Genomic DNA, 25,961 nt, shown 5'->3' with positions numbered 1-25,961 from the left:
CATAGATTTTTCTGGTGGCTGAGTAGTCAACATTTCCACAAAACAAAGTGTTAAGCTCAATAGTCTTATTCTTTTTGTATTTTTCTGTTAATGAAGCTTGTTGCTCCTAAGGAAAACGGGAAATAGGAAGCATCTACAATAACAACATCTGCAAAATAGTTATGAAACAAATAATTTGTGCTTAGCTCCCTAACAACGGTGCGAGAAAATGCTTGATGGCCTGCAAGACACACGGGGTGGTGTAGCACTTTTGTGGAAGCATCCCAATTAGTTATCGCCCCAATAAGAGCAAATGAGAGTATTTATAAGTAGCATATCCATCACACACACGTTGTCACAATTCTTATGTGAAGTATTTTGTTTGTGATCCGCAAACACTGTTACTGTCCCAAGATAACAAATAAACCAGAGTAGTAAATAGGATGAGTTCATATCAACGAGAGTAATAACACTTTAAAGTAAAGAACATAAATAAAATGAAAACTAAAGTTGTGTTTCCTGCAATGGAAAGGTTAGGCACAGAGAGAATTCAGTTCATGTTGTATATCAAGTGTGCCAGTTACCTTGTATCATGATTATATTGTTTGATTTGTTTGTTCAATATGTGAATCACCCTAAGGTCATGGAACTCCTCCTCACGGGATTACGTTCCATTCTAGGGTCCTTCTTCGCCATTGCCATAGAGTGGTCGTCTCCACGATTAAGGTCCTTAGACCGCAACCAAGCATTAAGTTTAATGGATCACTGTTATCTCATATTGTCTTCGGTCCTCATAGATGTCTCCACCTGTCACGTCAGAGGTCGCAGATTTCCTAAACAATATGTGTTAGTTGTGTAGGTCTTGAGATAATGGTGCGTGTGCCCTTAAACTGGACAAAACACATAGAGTTCACCACAGTATAACAACTTACTAGATAGATCATAAGATTACAAACATAAATGACGACATATAGATCAAGCACAAATGAATCCTACCACTCACCTACATCTCCCACGCCTAGGGGGAACTACTCATGCATCATAAGAGAATAACCAATCATCTTGGATAATGAACCAACGTGAACCATATCAATAACAACAAGGAAGATCCACAATGAAATGAATGATAATGAACCAACGTGAACCATATCAATAACAAAAGGAAGATCCACAATGAAATGAATGATTCAAACAACCTTGACTCCAGATGAGTATGAATAGAGTTTACAAGTCGTTCTTACAACTTGGAATTCCTCTTACAATAGTGAAGGGTGAAAATGATGGTGGAGATGAAAGGACCAAAACTAAGAAGATCTTTGGTGGTTCTCCGGATCCCTTCTCTCTCTGTTCTGGTTGCGGTGGCGGCGGCTAGGGTTCTCTGATGTCCTCTCTCCCTTCACGGAAGTGTCTTGTATAGATGTGGTGGAGCTACTGGTGCCTCATACGACCATCCATGCGAGCGGGTGCGCTCGCATGGAAGGTCATCTTTTGTTCTGTCTTGCTTAATGGCTTGGCCTTCAACATGAAAGTTGCTCCATTTGACTTGATTTGCCGTGATTCTTGGTCTCCTTCCTACCAAACAATGAAAAAAAGAAATTTATTCTCTTTTGAAGGATTAGCGTTATAAATAATCGAGAAGCGGTACGAGTCTGGTGAAAACCAAGTAAAAACACTTTGCAAATACTTGTAAATTATCAAGCCATGGATAAACACATTAGAAAATATCATCATACATGATTGCCTCTAGGGCATATCTCCAATAGAAGTGTACCATGCCATTCAAGATTTGGATAAGCATGGAGATCTTCAAAGAGATCTCATCAATGAGTGGTGGGTATAGAATGGACAACAAAACCATTAGTTTCATCTATATGTTTCATGTCACGTGTGATGAACTTTGTGTTAAGTTTGATGAAGTTGGTGTAGACTTTTTATGTTAAAGATTGATTGACCATGTAATAATTAAGTATTACTATTTGTGTTTTGGATTCATTTCAAATGTGTTTGATATTATTCATAGCTGAAAAACTTTCCGGCTGTCATCGACAAGGTCAGGCTGGCCGCAGTATGAGAGCGGCGACAGCGACATGTCGGCGGCTCGTCCTGGCGGCAACAATGGTCGTTCGGTGGTTCATGGACTATTTTTTTATTATGTTTGAGGTGTTTTGTATCTCCGCTGAATCTTTATAATATATCTAATCCTTTTCGCAAAAATAAGAAACTTCAAATACACCAAACGACAGTTTTGTGAGCACCAGTTTTACATCATCTCTTGCGAGAGAAAAAATTTCAGATGCCCTAATAAAACTTCTTTTGAATGCCTTATTATACATTATCTCTTTCTTTTTTTGCGGGAGTTATTATACATCATCTTGGAGATGCTCTCAAGATTACCAAACTTGTCAACCGAGATCATCTCCCTCCCATCCATCCGATCGCCATCACCCAACCAACCACTGTTTCCTCGCGCACACACGAGACGACCACGCCTTCCAGAGCCTTCCGGCGCGGCCCGCGCGACCCAGGCCCGGAGCCGTCACAGAGCCCGCCAGGCGGGCCCCGGGCGTCCCGGACCCGCACGTCATGGCGTCCGTGTACAACTCCCGCACCGGAGCCCGAGTCGCCGAGGGGAGAAAATCCCAAACCCCTCCGCGCACGAAAGAAGCTATAAATAATGGCGAAGTAATCCCCTCTCTCTCGCCCACCTCCTTCACTTCCCAAGGCGGAACGAAGGATATCCGCAACCCCCCGCAGCAGCAGCCCCGCCGAGAGACCTAGCGGCGCCGGCGAACCCTGGATCCGCCCGCATGGCCGCCCCGACGCCGCAGGGCGAGGCCTCCTCCTCCGATCCGTAAGATCCCGCGCCGATCTAGGGCTCCTCGGTTCTCCTGCGCTTTCCGATCTGGCCGATTGTTTTGCTGATTTTTCGTTTTTGTTGTTGGGGCGGCCGCAGCAAGTCGAAGAAGGACTACTCGACGGCGATTCTAGAGCGGAAGAAGTCCCCTAACCGCCTCGTCGTCGACGAGGCCACCAACGATGACAACTCCGTCGTCGCCCTCCACCCCGACACCATGGAGAAGCTCCAGCTCTTCCGCGGCGACACGGTCCTTCTTAAGGTACGCGCCACATCCCAGGGCCTCGGTTGTTTCTAATCACTTCCTCTTAGTGTATTATTTACTTAGCTGCTTCTCTACTGGCCAGACAGAGTTTAAGGTGTGGTTGGCCACACTGCTTTACTTACTGGGGTCTGGATAGCTGCATATATCTAGTATGTATCTTAGCTGGTTGATGCGATTAGGTTGCTTAATTAATACCAATGGATTTGGAGTTAATAACTGTGGACTCCTGGGAGTTAAAAGCTTTCTCCTTTATGCACTAGTATTTCCTAAGCACTACAGTACCATTGCGTGATGTAATTGAGGTACCCCCTGTTTGGAATATGGTAATATATTGATTGATGTGTATTTTTGTTTACCATGGACACCGCAATGTGTACTGCAGTTGGTATTTTTATAATCATAACCTTCTATGATTCTGTGGGGCAAGATGTACTCCCTCCATTCCAAATTACTCGTCGCAGAAATGGATGTATCTAGAACTAAAACACATCTAGATACATCCATACCTGCGACAAGTAATTCGGAACGGAGGGAGTAGATTGGAACATGTTTGAAGTTTGGATGCTTCTCTGTATTGGCGCTATATGATAATTATTATTATTTTAGCAGCGAGCTACTAGTTCTTCATTCATGCCTCCTGACATTTAGGATCACTGTCTTACAGGGTAAGAAAAGGAAGGACACAATCTGCATTGTGCTTGCAGATGACACTTGTGAGGAGCCAAAGATCAGAATGAACAAGACCGTCAGGAAGAACTTGAGAGTGCGACTTGGTGACGTGGTGTCTGTTCACCAATGCCCTGATGTCAAATACGGGAAGCGGGTGCACACACTTCCTATTGATGACACAGTTGAAGGCATTACTGGAAACTTGTTTGACGCGTTCTTGAAACGTGAGATTTCTTTATCACTTTAATATTCTCCCTATCTTTTGTCATGACCTAAGTTAGTTAACCTCCAGTGCTTAGCATATCATCTGGGTTTTTCTGGTGTGCTGTTCACAACTTTGTTTATACAGTCTTTTAAAGCCAACACCTTTGTTTATAAGTGTAAACGGATAGTGTTTTTCCCCATGATATAATATTTGTGTGTACCCTGAACTATCTTCATTGAAATAAAGAAATCCATTGTACCTATGCTACACTTTTTTGACGCTGCTACCGATAAGAAACCTTGAAATGCCTTGCCATATTTTGTTGGGATGATCTACAATCTGCTATCCACTGAACTATTATCATGATACATTAATTCACTGTACCTTATGCTACACTTAAACTAGAATATAAGAATCCATGGTATGCCTTTGTTTTGTTGGGATGATCTACTGTCTACAATCTGCTATCCTTACTTCGTTGCATCCAAGAACCTTTCACTAATATTGTCTTTGTCTTATGCTTTTCAGCATACTTCCTTGAAGCTTACCGTCCTTTGAGAAAGGGAGACCTTTTCCTTGTGAGGGGTGGTATGAGAAGTGTGGAGTTCAAGGTTATTGAGACTGACCCGGCAGAGTATTGCATTGTTGCACCAGACACTGAGATCTTCTGTGATGGTGAGCCTGTTAAGAGGGAGGATGAGGAGAGGCTTGATGATGTTGGCTACGATGATGTAGGTGGAGTCAGGAAGCAAATGGCCCAGATCAGAGAACTGGTTGAACTCCCACTGCGTCACCCTCAACTTTTCAAGTCTATCGGCGTGAAGCCTCCAAAGGGCATATTGCTGTTTGGACCACCTGGCTCTGGGAAGACCCTTATTGCAAGGGCTGTTGCCAATGAGACGGGTGCGTTCTTCTTTCTGATTAATGGCCCAGAAATTATGTCCAAGTTAGCAGGAGAAAGCGAGAGCAATCTCAGGAAGGCATTTGAAGAAGCAGAGAAGAATGCACCATCAATCATCTTCATTGATGAGATTGATTCAATAGCCCCGAAGAGAGAGAAGACCAATGGAGAAGTTGAAAGGCGTATTGTTTCACAGCTGTTGACTCTTATGGATGGGCTTAAATCCCGTGCACATGTTATTGTCATGGGTGCTACAAACCGCCCAAACAGTATTGATCCTGCCCTCAGAAGATTTGGTAGGTTTGACCGCGAGATCGACATTGGAGTCCCTGATGAAGTTGGGCGCCTTGAGGTTCTCAGGATTCACACCAAAAACATGAAGTTGGCTGAAGATGTAAGTGATCTTCATTAATAATCCTTGAATGCAATATCTTTCTGGGTGATTGCTCAATTTGATGAAATCGTTTCTTGATTGACATTTCTAATTGTATTGCAGGTGGAACTGGAACATATTTCAAGGGATACTCATGGGTATGTTGGTGCTGATCTTGCTGCTCTTTGCACCGAGGCTGCTCTCCAATGCATTCGTGAGAAGATGGATATTATTGATCTTGAGGACGAGACAATAGATGCTGAGATACTCAACTCTATGGCTGTGACAAATGACCATTTCAAGACCGCCCTGACGACAAGCAACCCGTCTGCTCTCCGTGAAACTGTGAGCATCTCTTTGACTTTATTTGTCAATTTTGTTTTGTATATGCATGTTTTGTAGAGCTCACCTTTTATCTTCTGAAAATCAGGTTGTTGAAGTTCCCAATGTTTCTTGGGAAGATATTGGTGGGCTGGAGAATGTCAAAAGGGAGTTGCAGGAGGTATTTTGCTGCTGTTATGTTTATCTCTATTCTTAAATTTGCTGTGTTCTAGCTGTAGGTTGTATAACAAAAATGAAATTCTTGCAGACTGTTCAATACCCTGTGGAGCATCCGGAGAAATTTGAGAAGTTTGGCATGTCTCCTTCCAAGGGTGTTTTGTTCTATGGCCCTCCTGGTTGTGGTAAAACCTTATTGGCCAAGGCAATTGCAAATGAGTGCCAGGCTAACTTCATCAGTATCAAGGGGCCTGAGCTGCTTACCATGTGGTTTGGTGAGAGTGAGGCCAATGTGCGTGAGATATTCGACAAGGCTAGGGGGTCAGCACCATGTGTGCTCTTCTTTGATGAGCTTGACTCTATTGCTACCCAGGTCAGTCAGTCTCTCTCTCTCTCTGTGTGTGTGTGTGAATTTGTGTGAGTTTTTTCTTTGTATTTCATAATGGCTGATAACAATGACCATATTACAGAGAGGAAGCAGCAGTGGGGATGCTGGAGGTGCTGCTGATAGAGTGCTGAACCAGCTGCTGACTGAGATGGATGGCATGAATGCTAAGAAAACCGTCTTCATCATTGGTGCTACCAACAGGCCAGACATCATAGACCCTGCCCTGCTTAGGCCAGGGCGTCTTGATCAGCTTATTTACATCCCTCTTCCTGATGTCGAGTCAAGGCACCAGATCTTCAAAGCTTGCCTCAGAAAGTCTCCTTTGGCCAAGGATATTGATCTGAGTGCTCTTGCCAAGTACACTCAAGGGTTCAGCGGTGCTGATATCACTGAAATTTGCCAGCGTGCTTGCAAGTATGCCATCAGGGAGAACATCGAGAAGGTACCAGTAATTTCTATTAATTGATCTGCAGTAGGACTAGCAAATCAATCCTTTTGAAGCACTTAATTTTCTGGCATACAACCCTCTTGTTTTATACCTGTGGTCTAATGGAACTTGTCCTTCCAGGACATCGAGAGGGATAGGCGGAGGAAGGACAACCCTGAAGCCATGGAGGAGGACGATGTTGATGAGGTTGCTGAGATCAGGGCTGCCCACTTCGAGGAGTCGATGAAGTATGCGCGCCGGAGCGTGAGCGACGCCGACATCCGCAAGTACCAGGCCTTTGCCCAGACTCTGCAGCAGTCTCGTGGATTCGGCAGCGAGTTCCGTTTCCCTGATCAGCCGGCTGCGGGCGCTTCCTCTGCCGCTGCGGCCGACCCTTTTGCTTCCGCTGCTGCAGCAGCTGACGATGATGATTTATATAGCTAAATCCTTTCGCGTTCGTAGATGTTGTGCTCCGGTACGCAGTACACGGAAGAACTATGTTCTTAAGTTAATATTGTGATGCACAGTTAATCGTTCTGCCCGTTATTTCCAGCTTTATCTTTTTTTCTGTGATGTTGCTTTGAGTAGCTTTGCATTTGTCATGCCGTGTTCATGTGCGCTGAAAATAGTGCTTGAGATTATTGGATGGGGACGCCTCTTTTGATCATGCGCCTCTTGATTTATACTCTCTGCAGTAGAATTATTTGTCGACATATAGGTTGTCCGGTTTGTCCGGTTTTCCGGTTTTGCATTCTATGCAACCAAGCTCTCAGCCACAACTACTTGCTGGCGTACCGACATATCCGGCTCGTCTTCTTTTGTTCGCACCGTTGAAGCTTGCAAGCAAAATTGTTGTTTCTTCACTCGCTGGAGGAATGCTGCCGGTTTGCTTGTTCATACCAAAAAATGCGAGTGATTGCATGTCATTCTGGACGACAACATCAATGAGTATCTTCGCATTGGAGAAGATACCACCCTCAAATGTGTGCAGATGTTTGGGAAGATATTGATCCGGAGTAACTTCAAGGTCCAAATAAGGAGGGCACACTCAAATGTGTGCAGATGTTTGGGAAGATATTGATCCGGAGTAACTTCAAGGTCCAAATAAGGAGGGCACAGAGAAGTTGATGGCGATGAATGAAGCAAGAGGATGGCCAGCGATGCTTGGAAGTGTGGATTGCATGCATTAGAGGTGGAAGAACTGGCCGGTGGCTTGGGCAAGGTAATACACCGCCACAAACGTAAACCAACTATTGTGCTCGAAGCCGTGGCTTCACACGACTTTGTGGATTTGGCATTGCTTCTTTGGATTGCTAGGGTCTTTCAATCATATCACTGTGTTGCGTCGATATCATCTTTTTGCTCAGGTAGCTAGTGGAAAAGTTCCGGCTTGCAACTATACCGTCAATGGACATGATTATACCAGGGGTATTATTTTGCTGATGGTATTTATCCTCCATGGTCAACATTTGTCAAGACCATAAGTGACCCGAAAAATCAAGAAGCATATTTTTTTTGCCCAAGCACAAGGAGCAAGCCCAAATGATATTGAGGGGGTATTTGGTGTGTTGCAAGTTCTGCATGTGTAATTCCAGACAACATGATTCTTAAGGATGACAGGGATTTAAAATTAGTTTTACTATGATAATGTTGGTAGCCGTGTGAAGCCTGCCATGGACCCGGATGAGATCAATGCATTTCTTGAGATCTATAAAAAGATTGAAAACAATGCGATGCACTACCAGCTCCGTAATGATCTTGTTGAGCATCAATGACAATTGTATGGGAGATAGACTCCCATTTTATTTAATAATTTTATATGTATTTGTGTGTGATTTGAACAACTATTTTCCTGGTGGACCATTTCTTGTTGTATTAATTATTTGAATTTAAACATTTGTTGTAATGAAGATGATATTGAATTGTGATTTGCATTCCGAACCATTTATAAGTTTGATTTATATTGTGATTTTGTTAAGTTTATATTGTTGAAAATCATGAATTTGCAAAGCTCCGTAAAATTTGTGGTACGTGAATCGTCCAGTTTTACGGGACGATTTTACATGATCTGTTCTGCAGGAGGCCTCACATTACCACATTTTTATACAGGCAACCCTTATATCAAATTTGCGAGACCGGATTTTAGCGAATCTACTACTATTTATTTCCTTTTTTCTCTTTTGAGAATACATGACCTACTCTACAATGTAATATGAGGGATGATGCACACTAATTTTGTGTTCGTTGTGATGTTAGTATCATGAGTAAAATGCATAGAACCATCACAATAGCGGCATCATTAACGAAAAACCAACACTTTACAATTCGTTGCAAAAACCACGACACCAAAAAATTGACAGTGCCTACAAACACGGATGGAAAATTCTAATGACTTTGATGACATCACTAATTGGTCGGGCCCACCCGTCAGGTTGAGTTGCAGAAAAAGTGCCATGAGGGCGAATTGACTTTGTCTTCCTCCTTGTCCTCGTCCTTCTCCTCCTCCATTTTCTATGTGGCATTACATCTAACACCTCATGGGCATCAACCAACTCCTTTCTCTCTTTCTCCATACACAGTAGATGGCGAAGAAGGTGAGCAGGGAGTCGAGCCAACACTCGCCGGGGGTGCCCGTCGAAAAGACATTGCATGTCTCGTATGGAGTTTTGTACTTGGGTCGCCATCATTGAAGACATCGATCCGGACGTAGGCATGACCCTCACGCTTGAAGTCGACGAGGACCCTCTCATGGTGGTCGCGCTCGGCTTTGATGACAGCCAGGGTCTCACAGAACTCCAATGGCAGGTTGGATAGGGGAGGGCTAGGCTTCTTGTCCCACTTGAGCAACCATTGGATGGAGCTGTTTCGCTGCTCCATCTTCACCACTAGGGAGTTGAGCCAGAACTCACTGTGAGAGCGTCAGAGGACGAGCTAGAAGCTCAAGGCCTTGACGAGCTCGTGAGCCGCCCTTGATGATGACCCACATGAAAAAAAGAAAATCGGGCCCGTGTGAGGAATAACAGTGCAACACCCAGATCGAATCGAAAAGGAGAAGGGGGCGAGAGAGGGGAGGGGACCTTGTTGGCGAGCTCCATGGCGTCCGTACGTCACAGCTGAGTCGCTGCGAGCTCTGTCCTCTTTGGGCATGCGTGAATGTGGGAAGCAACCGACACACCCGCCACGTGATGAGGGTGCAGATCAGGAACCACATTGGCGGCGGTGGCGGATAAGGCGACCGCCTGACCTTCTGCTGCTCGACCGGGGAAGTGAGGTCGAAGGGGAGATGGGGTGTGTGTGTGGGGGGGGGGGGGTTGCACGCCATTGGTTGATGGCCTTATTTGGTTTTCACCGGGTTTCTATCAATCTTCGGATATTTCTAACACTAATCCTTCAAAAGGGAAGAAAATTTGTTTCTCCATTGTTTGGTAGGAAATATCATATATGAAAGGAAACCAAGGAGAATTACTGAAATCAAGCCAATTGGAGCAACTTCCATGAAGAAACCCAAGTCATTAGGCGGAGCAGACCAAAAGACGGTGTTCCATCCCATGAGCGCCTGTATGGAGTACCAATAGCTCCACCACGTCTATACAAGACACTTTCGTGAAGGGACCTAGGGGAAGAGAGAACCCTAGCCGCCAGCACCTGATACGTCCATTTTGCATCATGTTTTCCTACTGTTATTTGTAGTGTTTTTATTCATTATAACACTTTGTGGAGTGATTCTAATGCCTTTTCTCTGATAATATGCAAGGTTTACACAAAGAGGGAGAATGCCGCCAACTGGAATTCTAGACCAGAAAAAGCTACGTCAGAGATACCTATTTTGCACATCTCCAAGCTGAAATTTCATGAAGAATTATTTTGGAATATATACAAAATATTGGAATAAAGAAATACCAGAGAAGGCCACCCAGGTGCCGGCGCGCCACCCCCTCCAGGCGCGCCCTGGTGGGTAGTGGGGGCCCAAGCCACCTTTGGTGCCCATCTTCTGGTACATAAGGTCTTTTGACCTATAAAAGATAAGGAGAGGACTTTCTGGATGGAGCGCTGCCGTCTCGAGGCGAAACTTGGGCAGGAGCACTTTTGCCCTCCCGCGGAGCGATTTCGTCGGGGGAACTTCCCTCCGGGAGGGGGAAATCGAAGCCATCGTCATCACCAACAACCCTCTCATCTTTGGGAGGCCAATCTTCATCAACATCTTCAACATCACCATATCATCTAAAACCCTAGTTCATCTCTTGTGTTCAATCTTTGTATCGAAACCTCAGATTGGTACATGTGGTGACTAGTAGTGTTGATTACATCTTGTAGTTGACGCTAGCCGGTTTATTTGGTGAAAGATTATATGATCAGATCCATTATGATATGTATTACTCCTCTGATCTTGAGAACATATATTATTTGTGAGTAGTTTCCCTTGTTCTTGAGGCCACGTGAGAAGTCATGTTGCAAGTAATCATGTGAATTTGATATTCGTTTGATATTTTGATGATGTGTATGTTGTGATTCCCTTAGTGGTGTTATGTGAATGTCGACTACATGACACTTCACCATCTTTGGGACTAAGGGAATGCATTGCAGAGTAGTTATTAGATGATGGGTTGCTAGAGTGACAGAAGTTTAAACTCTAGTTTAATTATGCGCTATTTTGTAAGGGGTTGATTTGGATCCATTTGTTTAATGCTATGGTTAGATTTTATCTTAATTCTTCTTTCGTAGTTGTGGATGCTTGCGAGATGGGTTAATCATAAGTGGGAGGCTTGTTCAAGTAAGAACAACACCCAAGGAACAGTCCACCCACATATCAAATTATCAAAGCAGCGAACGTGAACCAAACCAACATGGTGAAAGTGACTAGATGAAATTTCCGTGTGCCCTCAAGAACGCTTTGCTTATTATAAGAGACCGTTCCGGTCTGTCGTTTGCTACAAAAAGGATTGGGCTACCTTGCTGCACTTTTGTTACCGTTACCGTTACTTGCTCGTTACAAATTATCTTGCTATCAAACTACCTGTTACTGACAATTTCAGTGCTTGCAGAAATTACCTTGCTAAAAACCGCTTGTCATTTCCTTCTGCTCCTCGTTGGGTTCGACACTCTTACTTATCGAAAGGACTAGGATTGATCCCCTATACTTGTGGGTAATCAAGACTATTTTCTAGCGCCGTTGCCGGGGAGTGAAGCGCTCTTGGTAAGTGGAAATCGATAATGAAAAATTTATATTACATGCTGAAATTTACTTTCACTTGTTACTATGGAAAACCATCCTTTGAGGGGTTTGTTCGGGGTATCTTCACCTCGACCGGAAACACAAAGAGTTTCTCCTCAACCTACTTCACCTACTAAAAATATTAGTTATGAGATTCCTTCGGGTATGATAGAACAACTGCTAGCTAATCCTTATGCAGGAGATGGAACGAAATATCCCGATGTGCACCTAACCTATGTGGATGAAGTTTCTAGATTATTTAAGCTTGCAGGTTTACATGGAGATGAAGTTAAGAAGAAGGGTTCCCTTTTTCTTTGGGGGGAAAAGCATTGACATGGTATAGGCTATGTGATGATATTGGAGCTTGGAATTGGAATTTCACCAAAAAAAAATATCCGATGCATTTAGTTCATCGGGATTGGAATTACACACACACACACATAATTTTTGGCCTCGTGAAAGAGAAAGTATCGCTCTAGCTTGGGGGAGGCTTAAATCAATGTTACATTCATGCCCCAATCATGAGTTCTAGAGATATATTATTATACATAATTTTGATGCTCGGCTTTCTCGTGATGATCAATCCATGCTCGATACTTCTTGTACTGGTTCTTTTATGAAGAATACTATTGACTTCAGGTGGGATCTTTTGGAAAGTATTAAACACAACTCTGAAGATTGGGAACTCGATGAAGTTAAAGAGTCAGGTATTAAGCTTGAGTTTGATTGTGTTAAATCTTTTATGAAGACCGATTCTTTTCACAAGTTTAGCACTAAATATGGACCTGACTTTGAGATAGAAGCCTCCTTTTGTGAATCATTTGCTACTCATGTTGATCTCCCTAAGGAGAAGTGGTTTAAATATCATCCCCCTATTAAAGAAGAAATTAAAGAACCAACTATAGTTAAGGATGAGACTATCATTTACATTGTTGATCCTGTTGTTCCTACTGCTTATATTGCAAAACCACCTTTCCCTTTTAGGATAAAGGAGCATGCTAAAGTCTCAACCGTGGTTAACAAAAGTAATATTAGAGCACCTAGACCCTCTGAACAAATTAAAGTAGAACATAGTATTGCTATGGTTAAAGATCTCTTGGTTGGTAATATTGATGGGCATGTTATTTACTTTTGTGATCAAGCTGCTAGAATTGCCAAACCCGACACTAAAGACAAAAATAGACTAGTTGTTGGCATCCTGTTGTCTCAGTTAAAATATTAGATCATTGTTATCATGGCTTATGTGATATGGGTGCTAGTGTTAGTGCCATTCCTTTTACTCTATACCAAGAAATTATGAATGATATTGCACCTGCTAAAATAGAAGATATTGATGTCACTATTAAAGTTGCCAATAGAGATACTATCACACCACTTGGGATTGTTAGAGATGTTGAAGTCTTGTGTGGAAAGATAAAATATCCTACTGATTTTCTAGTTCTTGGTTCTCCACAAGATGATTTTTGTCTCGTTATTTTTGGTAGGCCTTTCTTGAACACTGTTAGTGCTAAGATAGATTGCAAGAAAGAAACCGTCGGTGCTAATGTTGGTGATGTGGCTTATGAGTTTAATTTCTCTAAGTTTCGTAGGCTACCTCATAATAAAGAATTGCCTAGTAAGGATGAAATAATTGGTCTTGCTTCTATTGCCATACCTCCTACTGATTCATTAGAACAATATTTGCTCGACCATGAAAATGATATGCACTTGCATGAAAGAAATGAAATAGATAGGATGTTTTTTGAACAACAACGTATTCTCAAACATAACTTTCTTGTTGAAACTCTAGGGGGTCCTCCTCCACCTAAGGGTGATCCTGTGTTTGAATTAAAACAATTACCTGATACTCTGAAATATGCTTATCTAGATCAAAAGAAGATATATCCTATTATTATTAGTGCTAACTGATGGAAATATGCCCTAGAGGCAATAATAAAATGGTTATTATTATATTTCCTAAATCATGATAAAGTTTTATTATTCATGCTAGAATTGTATTGACCGGAAACTTAAATACATGTGTGGATACATAAACAAATACCGTGTCCCTAGTGAGCCTCTACTAGACTAGCTCATTGATCAAAGATGGTTAAGGTTTCCTAACCATGGACATGAGTTGTCATTTGATAACGGGATCACATCATTAGGAAAATGATGTGATGGACAAGACCCATCCATTATCTTAGCATATTGATCATTTAGTTTATTGCTATTGCTTTCTTAATGTCAAATACATATTCCTTTGACTATGAGATTATGCAACTCCCGTATACTGGAGGAATACCTTGTGTGCTATCAAACGTCACAACGTAACTGGGTGATCATAAAGATGCTCTATAGGTATCTCCGAAGGTTTTTGTTGAGTTGGCATAGATCGAGATTAGGATTTGTCACTCTGAGTATCGGAGAGGCATCTCTGGGCCCTCTCGGTAATACACATCATAAGATGCCTTACAAGCATAGTAACTAAGAATTTAGTTGCAGGATGATGTATTACATAACGAGTAAAGAGACTTGCCGGTAACGAGATTGAACTAGGTATGAAGATACCGACGATCGAATCTCGGGCAAGTAACATACCGATGGACAAAGGGAATTACGTATGTTGTCATAACAGTTCCATCGATTAAGATCTTCGTAGAATATGTAGGAAACAATATGTGCATCTAGGTTCCACTATTGGTTATTGACCGGAGAGGTGTCCGGTCATGTCTACATATTTCTCGAACCCGTAGGGTCCGCACGCTTAATGTTCATTGATGATAGTGTTATATGAGTTATATGATTTGGTGGCCGAATGTTGTTCGAAGTCCCGGATAAGATCACAGACATGATGAGGAGTCTCAAAATGTTCGAGAGGTAAAGCTTGATATATAGGATGATGGTATTCAGACACCAGAATAGTTTCAGAGTGCATCGGGTAGTCATTGGGTCAGCGGAAGGGGTTCCAGACACCCCCGGTAAGTGTATGGGCCTATTGGGCCAAAGGGGGGGGGGACAGACCAGCCCACTAGGGGGCTGGTGCGCCTCTCCACATGGTTGGCCGGCCCTAGGGGAAGGAAAGGGGAGGGATGACCCCTCCCGCCTTTCCCTCCTCAGGACAGAAAGGAAGGGCGGGACGCCACCTCCTCCTTCCTTCCTCACGCACTCCAAATAAGGAGAGGGGGCACTTGGGAAGAGACCCCAAGTAAGATTCGGCCTACTTGGGGGCGCCTCCTAGTTGCTCCCTCCCCCACCTATATATATATATATATATATATATATATATATATATATATATATATATATATATATATATATATATAGGTAAATTGTTTAGGACACCTAGGTGCCTGGGCACCTAGGCCTGTTATGGTAACTCATATTCAATAGTGCATGTCATACAATTGACAATTAATGGCTTTCCATATTTTGTTTGCATGCACTAGTAACCTAAATAGTTAATGATTTCTTTCCAAAACAAAAATAATCTGAACACTCACACTTGAATGCGTATATACGCACATGTAACAAAGAGAAAACCACGTGTACATGTTTTTTGACCATGATACCAGTTAGTGGGTATTATACCTAATGAAAATATGTACGTTTAGTTTTATACTCAATAAAAATATACACATAAACGTCATAGATTTTAATAAGTACGTGTTGGTGTTATATTCAATAGAAATATACACATACATATACATACCTTAATGTGAATATACACATGAATATACATACCTCGATGTTAATATACACATGAATATGTACGCGTTGGTGTTATACCCAATGAAAATATTCACATAAATATATATAACTCGATATAAATTTTATCTGAATATAACCATAAATTTCACACCTTTCAATAAGTGATAAATGTACCCGAGAAACCCACATATATATTTCATTAGACCGCGATACCAGTTAACGAGTATATACCTAATAAAAATATGCACATGTTGCTGTTATACCCAATAAAAATATGTATGTGTTGGTGTTATACCCAACGAGAATAAATATATGTGTTGGTGTTATACTCGATGAAAACGCGTACGTATTGGTGTACGTGGTAAAAATGTTGCGTAGTATTTTTCTAATTAATTTATCTTGCATCTATGATGCATGCCAAAAATTATGATAAATAAATAATTACAATTTCCTATCAAGAAGGGATAAATAATGACACGTATTAATTAGACAAACATTATTACTTCCCGCAACAGTAATGCCATGCAAACAAATAGAAAAATAGTAATGCAGGTATGCATGCAAAATTTAAACACATCTTATCAACAAAAACTAGTGTGATCCAACAGCATCTAGGCGAGGAGCCTGGGCACCTAGGTGTCCCAAACTGCCGTCTTATATATATATATATGGGAGGGGGGGGGGCGCCTAGCACAGCTAGTATATTATCTTAGCCGTGTGCAGTGCCCCCTCCACCGTTTACACACCCGGTCATATTTTCGTAGTGCTTAGGCGAAGCCCTGCAGAGATAGCTTCACCATCACCGTCACTACGCCATCATGCTGCCAGAACTCATCCACTACCTCGTCGTCTTGCTCGATCAAGAAGGTGAAGGACGTCATCGAGCTGAACGCGTGTTGAACGCGGATGTGCCGTACGTTTGGTGCTCGATCGGTTGGAACGCGAAGAAGTTTGACTACATCAACCACGTTGTCAAACGCTTCCACTTACGGTCTACGAGGGTACATAGACACACTCCCCCTCTCGTCGCTATGCACCTATTTGATAGATCTTGCGTGTGTGTAGAATTTTTTTATTTTCCATGCAACATTTCCCAACACTTACCTTATAGTGCATGAAGATAAAAGATTATTGAAAACTTCGAGGAAGCACCGTGCATCTATTGGATATACTCTTGATGATCTTAAGGGCATTAGTCCCACTATCTATCAACACAAGATCAATATGGAACCTGATGCTAAGCCCGTTGTTGATCATCAAATATGATTAAATCCTAAGATGAAGGAAGTGGTACGTACTGAAATATTAAAGCTTCTGGAAGCAGGTATAATCTACCCCATAGCTGATAGTAGATGGGTAAGTCATGTTCATTGTGTTCCTAAAAAGGGAGGTATTACTGTTGTTCCTAATGACAAAAATGAACTTATTCCACAAACAATAGTGACTGGCTATAGAATGGTAATTGATTTTAGAAAATTAAATAAAGCTACTAGGAAAGATCATTACCATCTGCCTTTCATTGATCAAATGTTAGAAAGACTATCTAAGCACACATAATTTTGCTTTCTTGATGGATATTCTTGTTTCTCTCAAATACCTATATCACAGCCTGATCAAGAGAAAACGACCTTTACTTGCCCTTTTGGAACTTATGCTTATAGACGTATGCCTTTTGGTTTATGCAATGCACTCTGACTTTTGTAAAAAGATTGTTGAGGTTTTCATAGATGATTTTTCCATTTATGGAACTTCTTTTGATGATTGCTTAAGCAACCTTGATCGAGTTTTGCAGAGATGTGAACAAACTAATCTTGTATTGAATTGGGAGAAGTGCCACTTTGTCATGAATGAAGGTATTGTCTTGGGGCATAAAATTTCTGAATGATGTATTGCGGTGGATAAAGCTAAGGTTGATGCAATTGAGAAATGCCATGTCCTAAAGACATTAAAGATATTCATAGTTTCCTTGGTCATGATGGTTTTTATAGGAGGTTTATTAAAGACTTCTCTAAAATTTCTAGGACTCTTACTAATCTTTTACAAAAGGATGTTCCATTTGTTTTTTATGATGATTGTGTAGAAGCCTTTGAAACACTTAAGAAAGCCTTAACTTCTGCACCTATTGTTCAACCACCTGATTGGAACTTGCCTTTTGAGATTATGTGTGATGCTAGTGATTATGTTGTTGGTGCTGTTCTAGGACAAAGAGTTGATAAGAAATTAAATGTTATCCATTATGCTAGCAAAACTTTAGACAGTGCAATTATGCTATTACTGAAAAAGAATTTTTAGCTGTTGTCTTTGCTTGGGATAAATTCAGATCTTACATAGTTGATTCTAAAGTAATTGTTCACACCGATCATGCTGCTATTAAATATCTTATGGAAAAGAAAGATGCTAAACGTAGACTCATTAGGTGGGTTCTTTTGCTACGAGAATTTGATTTACACATCACAGATAGGAAGGGAGCTGAGAACCCTTGTTGTTTTTTGTCGCTAATTTCTTTATCCTAACAATCTTTCTGAGTTTCTTGATTTGATTAATATTCATGGACAACTCATTTCCCCATATGAAAAAGGGTCAAACAGTGGGTCAAAACCTATGACAGCAGGACCTACATGTGCGAGACCAAATTGTTAAAAACCAAAATATTAGAATGGTTCCTGCAATTGCACAATAATGTGCTATTAGGGAACGGACCATGCATGTGCTAACCTCGATTGTAAACCTCAGTGCTTCCCATTGTTTCCCTGCAACACATATAAGGTAATTAGTCACTAGGTTAAGTAAGGGTTCGCATGCTATTAGTAAAATATGTTGATGAAAAATAAGCACATTGCAGATTCATCATATTAATTCAAGCCACACGGAAAACCCATTTACCCAAACCAAGCATGATTAAGAACTAGGAAATATAGCACTTGTATATGTTTCTCATGTATTAAGTGCAGCCAAATTCGATTTATTCCTCACATGCACAACAATACAAAATTCTACCTGCGGCAATTGGACATCGCATTGTAGAATTGAACCAAGCAGTTAACTAAACACCACAACAAATGAACCAAACTTTAACTGAGCACCACATTGCACAATATAACATACTCCTAATAGAAGATCAGACAGTTAACCAAACAGTTAACTACAACCAATCGTAGCAATTGTATTTGTTTCTCATGTATTTACTACAGCCAAATTCAATTTATTCCTCACATGGTATACAATAACAGAATGCACCCACAACTATTGAACATCGCATTGCAGAATTGAACCAAACAGTTAACTAAACACCACTACACAAATGAACCAAATGTTAACTGAGCACCACATTGCACAATGTATAACCAAAGCAAGCATGCTTGACAACTTGGAAATATAGCAATTGTATTCGTTTCTCATGTATTTTGTAAAGATAAATTCGATTTATTTCTCACATGGAAGACAATACAAAATTGCAGCCTGAAGAATTGAACATCACATTTGCAGAATTGAACCAAACAATTAACTGAAGATGACAACTAATTAACAAAACAGTTAATAAGTGAGCACCACACTGCATGACATATAAAACATATACACTAGAGCAACATATTGCATGGTAAAATTAGATAGCATAATTCACTAGAATTTGTGAAGGAAAGGCAGGAGTAGCACGCGCAATGGGTAAACCGAGCATGCTTAATCGGCATAGCTAGCAAATGGCAAGGTGCTCCTCCAAGATCTGGGGGTCGGCACGAATGGCAGCCATCGCGACCTCATCCGCGCGTGTGGCTGCGATTTGCTTCTCCGCTGCCAAATGCTCCTTGAGATCCTGGATATACCGCGTGCACCATGGATTAGGGCGACACTTATTTGGTGGAGGGGTCGGTGATTTGGGTGGAAGGTGTCATGCTCACGCCGGTGGTCGGGGCATGTGGGATGTGGAAGGAGGAGGAGGATGGGGGTCGGGTGTGGATTACCTACCTGGATAGACGAGGCCGAGCAGCGTGAAGGAGGGTCGCCAACGAGGAGGCGGCACTACAAGCAAGGAGTGAAGGTTTCAACTTGGAAAGGAAGGTGGAAACAGGGGAAATGTGGCTTTTGGTAAGGGGGCGGGAAGGGAAGGTAGATATTCCCGCGGAAGCCGAAAATTTGGAATCGCTTCAGCGAAAAAACTGGCACGCAAAGTGTCATCAGACACGGTCCCTTATTCAGAACCGTGTATGATATGTGAACATCACAAATGATTCAGATAGCTTAACCCGTGTGTGATGAGTTTGAACGTCAAAAATTTTGGTTCGGATTTCCATGGTTACAGTGGTCATCCACGTCATTGCATAATTTGGATACACAAAGGAGACTACAACGCACCCACACTTCTTAATCGAGCAAGTTCAGCAATTAAACAAAGCTAGCTGACCTAAACATTACTCTAACAAATTAAAGACCGACGCTCTTCATTAAACAAAACAAAGAGTACTACTACGGCTGGTGCTCACCGATCTCCGCCGCCGCCTCCATGTCCAGCTCGCGCCCGACGGTCTCCTGGGGAAGGGGCTCCATGGCATCCATCGCACCATACTCGGCAAGCATCTCGCCATCCGTGCCCACCATCTCTTTGGAAAAGGCTGCCACGAGCTGGGCATGGGCGAACGCGATCTGGGCTTGGACGGGCTCCGTCGTCGCAAGGTATGCGGCGAAGGAACGGACGGCTGCTCGAACGCTCCCAGCGATTGCCAGCTCTTCGGTCGTGGGTTGCCGACCGTTGTCGGAGAAGCTTCATTCGATTTGTGCGGTGACTGCCAGGAGCTGGGCGTGGGCGGCCTCGACATGGTCGTGGGCGGCCTCCATCAGGGCTAAGGCCGCCACTGCGGAACGGACAACTGTTGTGCCGCTCTCGCCAGTTGCTATCCCCGAGGCAGATGTTACTGCCGCCATCTGAGAAGCAACAGCGGCCGTTTGGGCTGCCTTTGCCGCCCGGTCGCAGATTGCGGCCGCGCTCATGCACCTTGTTAGCATGCGGATGGCGGCTGCGGCCGCGCTCTCGCCGGGGTGGGCTACTGAAGTTTCCCTCACGACGCGGGTCCACATGCCCATCTTTCACCGGCGACGATTGAACAGTGAATTGATATTTGGGGAGCGAACTAGTGTGCTTGAGATGCCGACTGTGGACTGTAGCCGACACACCTTCTCGCGTAAGCCATAGGCATACTATACACCGATGGTGCTCCAGGATATTTTGTGTTGCATCTCACACGGTTGCTGATAATAAACTGTGTGCGATCTACTTGATTTTTCATCTTGATTTGAATTACATAATGGGGTCACAGCGGCAATGGATAGTGTTTGAATTGCTAGACCTTTTATCTAGAGTGAACATGCAACTATATGTGTGTCTTAAAATAATTGGAGTTATTTAGGGTTTGTTTGAACATTTTATACATTAAATTGGTTTTCTAGCCATCTTAGGTGCAAAATTCAAATTTGAACTACATGCACATGCTCCAGTGCATATAAATTGGTTGAAAAATCAAATCTATGTCCTTGGGTGCATGCTTAGGTCCCACGCAAGAAATGGGAATGAATTTCAAACACCAGGGCACCGTTGATTGCCGACAAAACATTGACATGCCTGGTTTCTAAATTCAAGTAAATCCAAAACCTGTCTGAAATTCATGAAACTTAGCATGCTATCATGGAGCGGCATCAACATGTCGTGGTAAATTTTTTGTCCCATTTGGGGTAGGTTTGGGTACATGCTTCTCATAAATCAGAGCTTCTCACAACAAGCATGATGGTTTTCGGTAGGGAACGTCCCACCTTTGGGGACGGAACGATATCCATTGCCTCTTATTGCTTTCAAATTTTTTCTCATGTCAACATCGAACAACAGGAGTGTTGTGTGAATTTTTGTGATTTTTCGAGGTTCGTTTGGACATTTTTATGCATTAACTGAGTTTTCAATGCATTTATGTGCATAATTCAAATTTGAACTACATGCACATGCTCCAATGCATATAAATTGGATGAAAAAATAAATCTGTGTCCTTGTGTGCATGCTTAGGTCCCATGCAAGTAATGGGAATGAATTTCAAACACCAGGGCACCGTTGATTGCCGACAAAACATCGAGATGCCTGGTTTTTAAATTCTAGTAAATCTAAAACCCGTCTGAAATTCATGAAACTTGGCATGCTAGCATGGAGCAGCATCAATGTGCCATGGTAAAAAATGTGTCCCATTTGGGGCAGGTTTGGGTATATGCTTCTCACAAACCGCAGCTTCTCACAACAAGCACGACACTTTTCGATAGGGAACGTCCCACCTTTGGGGACGAAACGATATCCATTGCCTCTTATTGCTTTCAATTTTTTTTCTCGTATCAACATAGAACAACAGGAGTGTTGTGTGATTTTTTGTGATTTTTCGGGGTTCGTTTGGACATTTTTATGCATTAATTGAGTTTTCAATGCATTTATGTGCATAATTAAAATTTGAACTACATGCACATGCTCCAGTGCATATAAATGGGTTGACAAATCAAATCTATGTCCTTGGGTGCATGCTTAGGTCCCATGCAAGAAATGAGAATGAATTTCAAACACCAGGACACCGTTGTTTGCCGGCAAAACATTGAGATGCCTCGTTTTTAAATTCTAGTAAATCCAAAACTCGTCTGAAATTCATGAAACTTGGCATGCATTCATGGAGCGGCATCAACAAGCCGTGGTAATTTTTTTTGCCCCGTTTGGTGCAGGTTTGGGTGTATGCTTCTCACAAACCAGAGCTTCTCACAACAAGCATCATGGTTTCGGTAGGGAACGTCCAATCTTTGCGGACGAAACGATATCCACTGCCTCTTATTGCTTCCAAAAATTTTCTCGTGTCAACATAGAACAACATGAGTGTTGTGTCAATTTTTTGTGATTTTTCGGGGTTCGTTTGGACATTTTTATGCATTAACTGAGTTTTCAATGCATTTATGTGCATAATTCAAATTTGAACTACATGCACATGCTCCAGTGCATATAAATTGGTTGAAAAATCAAATATGTGTCCTTGGGTGCATGCTTAGGTCCCATGCAAGAAATGGGAATGAATTTCAAACACTAGGGCATTGTTGATTGCCGACAAAACATTGAGATGTCTGGTTTTTAAATTCTAGTAAATCCAAAACTTGTTTGAAATTCATGAAACTTGGCATGCTATCATGGAATGGCACCCGACATGTTGTGGTATTTTTCGTGTCAATTTTGAGAGAAGGCGCACTCAAATAATGACAGCCAACAAAGGCATTTTGAAAAAATAGCTGCCACTTTAATATCTCAAACGTTTGTATAATTCAAACCGTGTGCGTTCTGTTAACCATTCACGTGATGCCACGTGTCTTGGTTTTAATGGCTGTAGGAGGTTCCGTGCGGACAGCTGCTTGACCTTGACTAAACGGGAGGCGTGCGAGCGCAGTACGGTGCGCAGGCTAACCGAGAGGTGTGCAAGCTGTCCTCGAATCCGCAGGCTCACTGGGAAGCTGTTGGGGAATGTAGTAATTTAAAAAAAAATCCTACGCACACGCAAGATCATGGTGATGCATAGCAACGAGAGGGGAGAGCGTAGTCTACGTACCCTCGTAGACCATAAGCAGAAGCATTTATCAACGCGGTTGATGTAGTCGTACGTCTTCACGATCCGACTGATCCAAGTACCGAACGCATGACACCTCCGAGTTCTGCACACGTTCAGCTCGATGACGTCCTCGCCTTCTTGATCCAACAATACGGGCGAAGTAGTAGATGAGTTCCGGCAGCATGGCGGCGTGGTGACGGTGTTGGTGAAGAACAATCTCCGCAGGGCTTCGCCTAAGCACTACGAAATCTATGACAGAGGATAAACTAGAGGGGACGGGGTTGCCGGCACACGGCTTGGTGTTTCTTGATGTGTCTTGGGTGCTAGCCCTACCCCTCTATTTATATGTTGAGCCTTGGGGTCGAAACTTGGAGTAAAAGCCTCCACAAAGTCGGTTTCACCCGAAAGGCAAGAGTCCTACTTGGACTCTAGGACCAGACGCCAGGGTTCCCGGCGTCTGGACCCAGACACCACGGACCCTGGTGTCTGGCCCGTGGACTCCGCAAAACTTCCTTTTGTGCTTTCCAAAAACCTTGCGGGCTTTCCCCTTTGGCCCAAATAAAGTGTTCTCGTACCCAAACATTTCGGGAAACATCCAGAACCCCTTCCGATGAATTCCGGAACCCTTCCGGAGTCAAAACACTATTATACCATATATTAATCTTTATCTCTGGACCACTTCGGAGTTCCTTGTCATGTCCGTGATCTTATCCGGAACTCCGAACAACATTCGGTCACCAACATACATAACTCATATAATACTATATTGTCAACAAACGTTAAGCGTGCGGACCCTACGGGTTCGAGAACTATGTAGACATGACCGAGACACTTCTCTGGTCAATAACCAATAGCGGAACCTGGATGCCCATATTGGCTCCTACATATTCTACGAAGATCTTTATCGGTCAAACCGCATAACAACATACGTTGTTCCCTTTGTCATCGGTATGTTACTTGCCCGAGATTTGATCGTCGGTATCTCAATACCTAGTTCAATCTCGTTACCGGCAAGTCTCTTTACTCGTTCCGTAATACATCATACCGCAACTAAATCATTAGTTACAATGCTTTCAAGGCTTATAGTGATGTGCATTACCGAGTGGGCCCAGAGATACCTCTCCGACAATCGGAGTGACAAATCCTAATCTCGAAATACGCCAACCCAACAAGTACCTTCGGAGACACCTGTAGAGCACCTTTATAATCACCCAGTTACGTTGTGACGTTTGGTAGCACACAAAGTGTTCCTCCGGTAAACGGGAGTTGCATAATCTCATAGTCATAGGAACATGTATAAGTCATGAAGAAAGCAATAGCAACATACTAATCAAATGACAACTCATGTCTATGGCTAGGAAACATAACCATCTTTGATTCAACGAGCTAGGTAAGTAGAGGCATACTTGTGACACTCTGTTTGTCTATGTATTCACACATGTACTAAGTTTCCGGTTAATAAAATTCTAGCATGAATAATAAACATTTATCATGAAATAAGGAAATAAATAATAAATTTATTATTGCCTCTAGGGCATATTTCCTTCAGTCTCCCACTTGCACTAGAGTCAATAATCTAGATCACATCATCATGTGATTAACATCAATAGTTCACATCATCATGTGATTAACACCCATAGTTCATATCGCCATGTGACCAACACCCAAAGGGTTTACTAGATTCAGTAATCTAGTTCACATTGCTATGTGATTAACACCTAAAGAGTACTAAGGTGTGATCATGTTTTGCTTGTGAGAGAAGCTTAGTCAACGGGTCTTTCACATTCAGATCCGTTATGTATTTTGCAAATTTCTATGTCTACAATGCTCCGCACGGAGCTACTTTAGATAATTGCTCCCTGTTTCAATATGTATCCAGATTGAGACTTAGAGTCATCTAGATCAGTGTCAAAAACTTGCATCGACGTAACCCTTTACGACGAACCTTTTGTCACCTCCACAATCGAGAAACATATCCCTGTTCCACTAAGGATAAGTTTGACCGCTGTCCATTGATCTACTCCTAGATCACTATTGTACTCCCTTGCCAAACTCAGTGTAGGTTATACAATAGATCTGGTACACAACATGGCATACTTCATAGAACCTATGGCTGAGGCATAGGGAATGATTTTCATTCTCTTTCTATCTTCTGCCGTGGTCGGGCTTTGAGTCTTACTCAACTTCACACCTTGCAACACAGGCAAGAACTCTTTCTTTGGTTGTTCCATTTTGAACTAATTCAAAATCTTGTCAAGGTACATACTCACTGAAAATCTTTATCAAGTGTCTTGATCTATCTCTATAGATCTTGATGCTCAACATGTAAGTAGCTTCACCGAGGTCTTTATTTGAGGAACTCCTTTCAAATACTCCTTTATGCTTTCCAAAAAATTCTACATCATTTCTGATCAACAATATGTCATTTACATATACTTATCAGAAAGGTTAGTGCTCCCACTCACTTTCTTGTAAATACAGACTTCACCGCAAGTCTGTATAAAACTATATGCTTTAATCAACTCATCAAAGTGTATATTCCAACTCCGAGATGCTTGCAGCAGTCCACAGATGGATCGCTGGAGCTTGCACATTTTGTTAGTACCTTTAGGATTGACAAAACCTTCTGGTTGCATCATATACAACTCTTCTTTAATAAATCCATTGAGGATTGTAGTTTTGTTATCCATTTGCCAGATTTCATAAAATGCGGCAATTGCTAACATGATTCGGACAGACTTTAAGCATCGATACGAGTGAGAAAATCTCTTCGTAGTCAACACCTTGAACTTTGTCAAAAAACCTTTTTCGACAAGTCTAACTTTGTAGATAGTAACACTACTATCAGCGTCCGTCTTCCTCTTGAAGATCCATTTATTTTCTATGGCTTGCCGATCAT

General features: G+C 42.2%; 1 protein-coding gene across 1 annotated transcript; it reads left to right on the top strand.

Annotated features, from left to right (window-relative positions):
* The first annotated feature begins 2,580 nt into the window (after positions 1–2,580).
* LOC123084904 (cell division control protein 48 homolog E) lies at positions 2,581–7,127 on the top strand. The gene is made up of 9 exons (XM_044506435.1): positions 2,581–2,830; positions 2,933–3,095; positions 3,763–3,991; positions 4,501–5,267; positions 5,370–5,591; positions 5,677–5,748; positions 5,836–6,117; positions 6,215–6,574; positions 6,701–7,127. The coding sequence occupies exons 1-9, from the start codon at positions 2,787–2,789 to the stop codon at positions 7,001–7,003; spliced, it is 2,442 nt and encodes an 813-aa protein (XP_044362370.1). The 5' UTR covers positions 2,581–2,786; the 3' UTR covers positions 7,004–7,127.
* The last annotated feature ends 18,834 nt before the right edge of the window (positions 7,128–25,961 follow it).

This window comes from Triticum aestivum, chromosome 4A (genome assembly GCF_018294505.1).
Source record: "Triticum aestivum cultivar Chinese Spring chromosome 4A, IWGSC CS RefSeq v2.1, whole genome shotgun sequence".
NCBI lineage: Eukaryota > Viridiplantae > Streptophyta > Magnoliopsida > Poales > Poaceae > Triticum > Triticum aestivum.
This window is presented reverse-complemented; position numbering and strand designations above follow the sequence as displayed.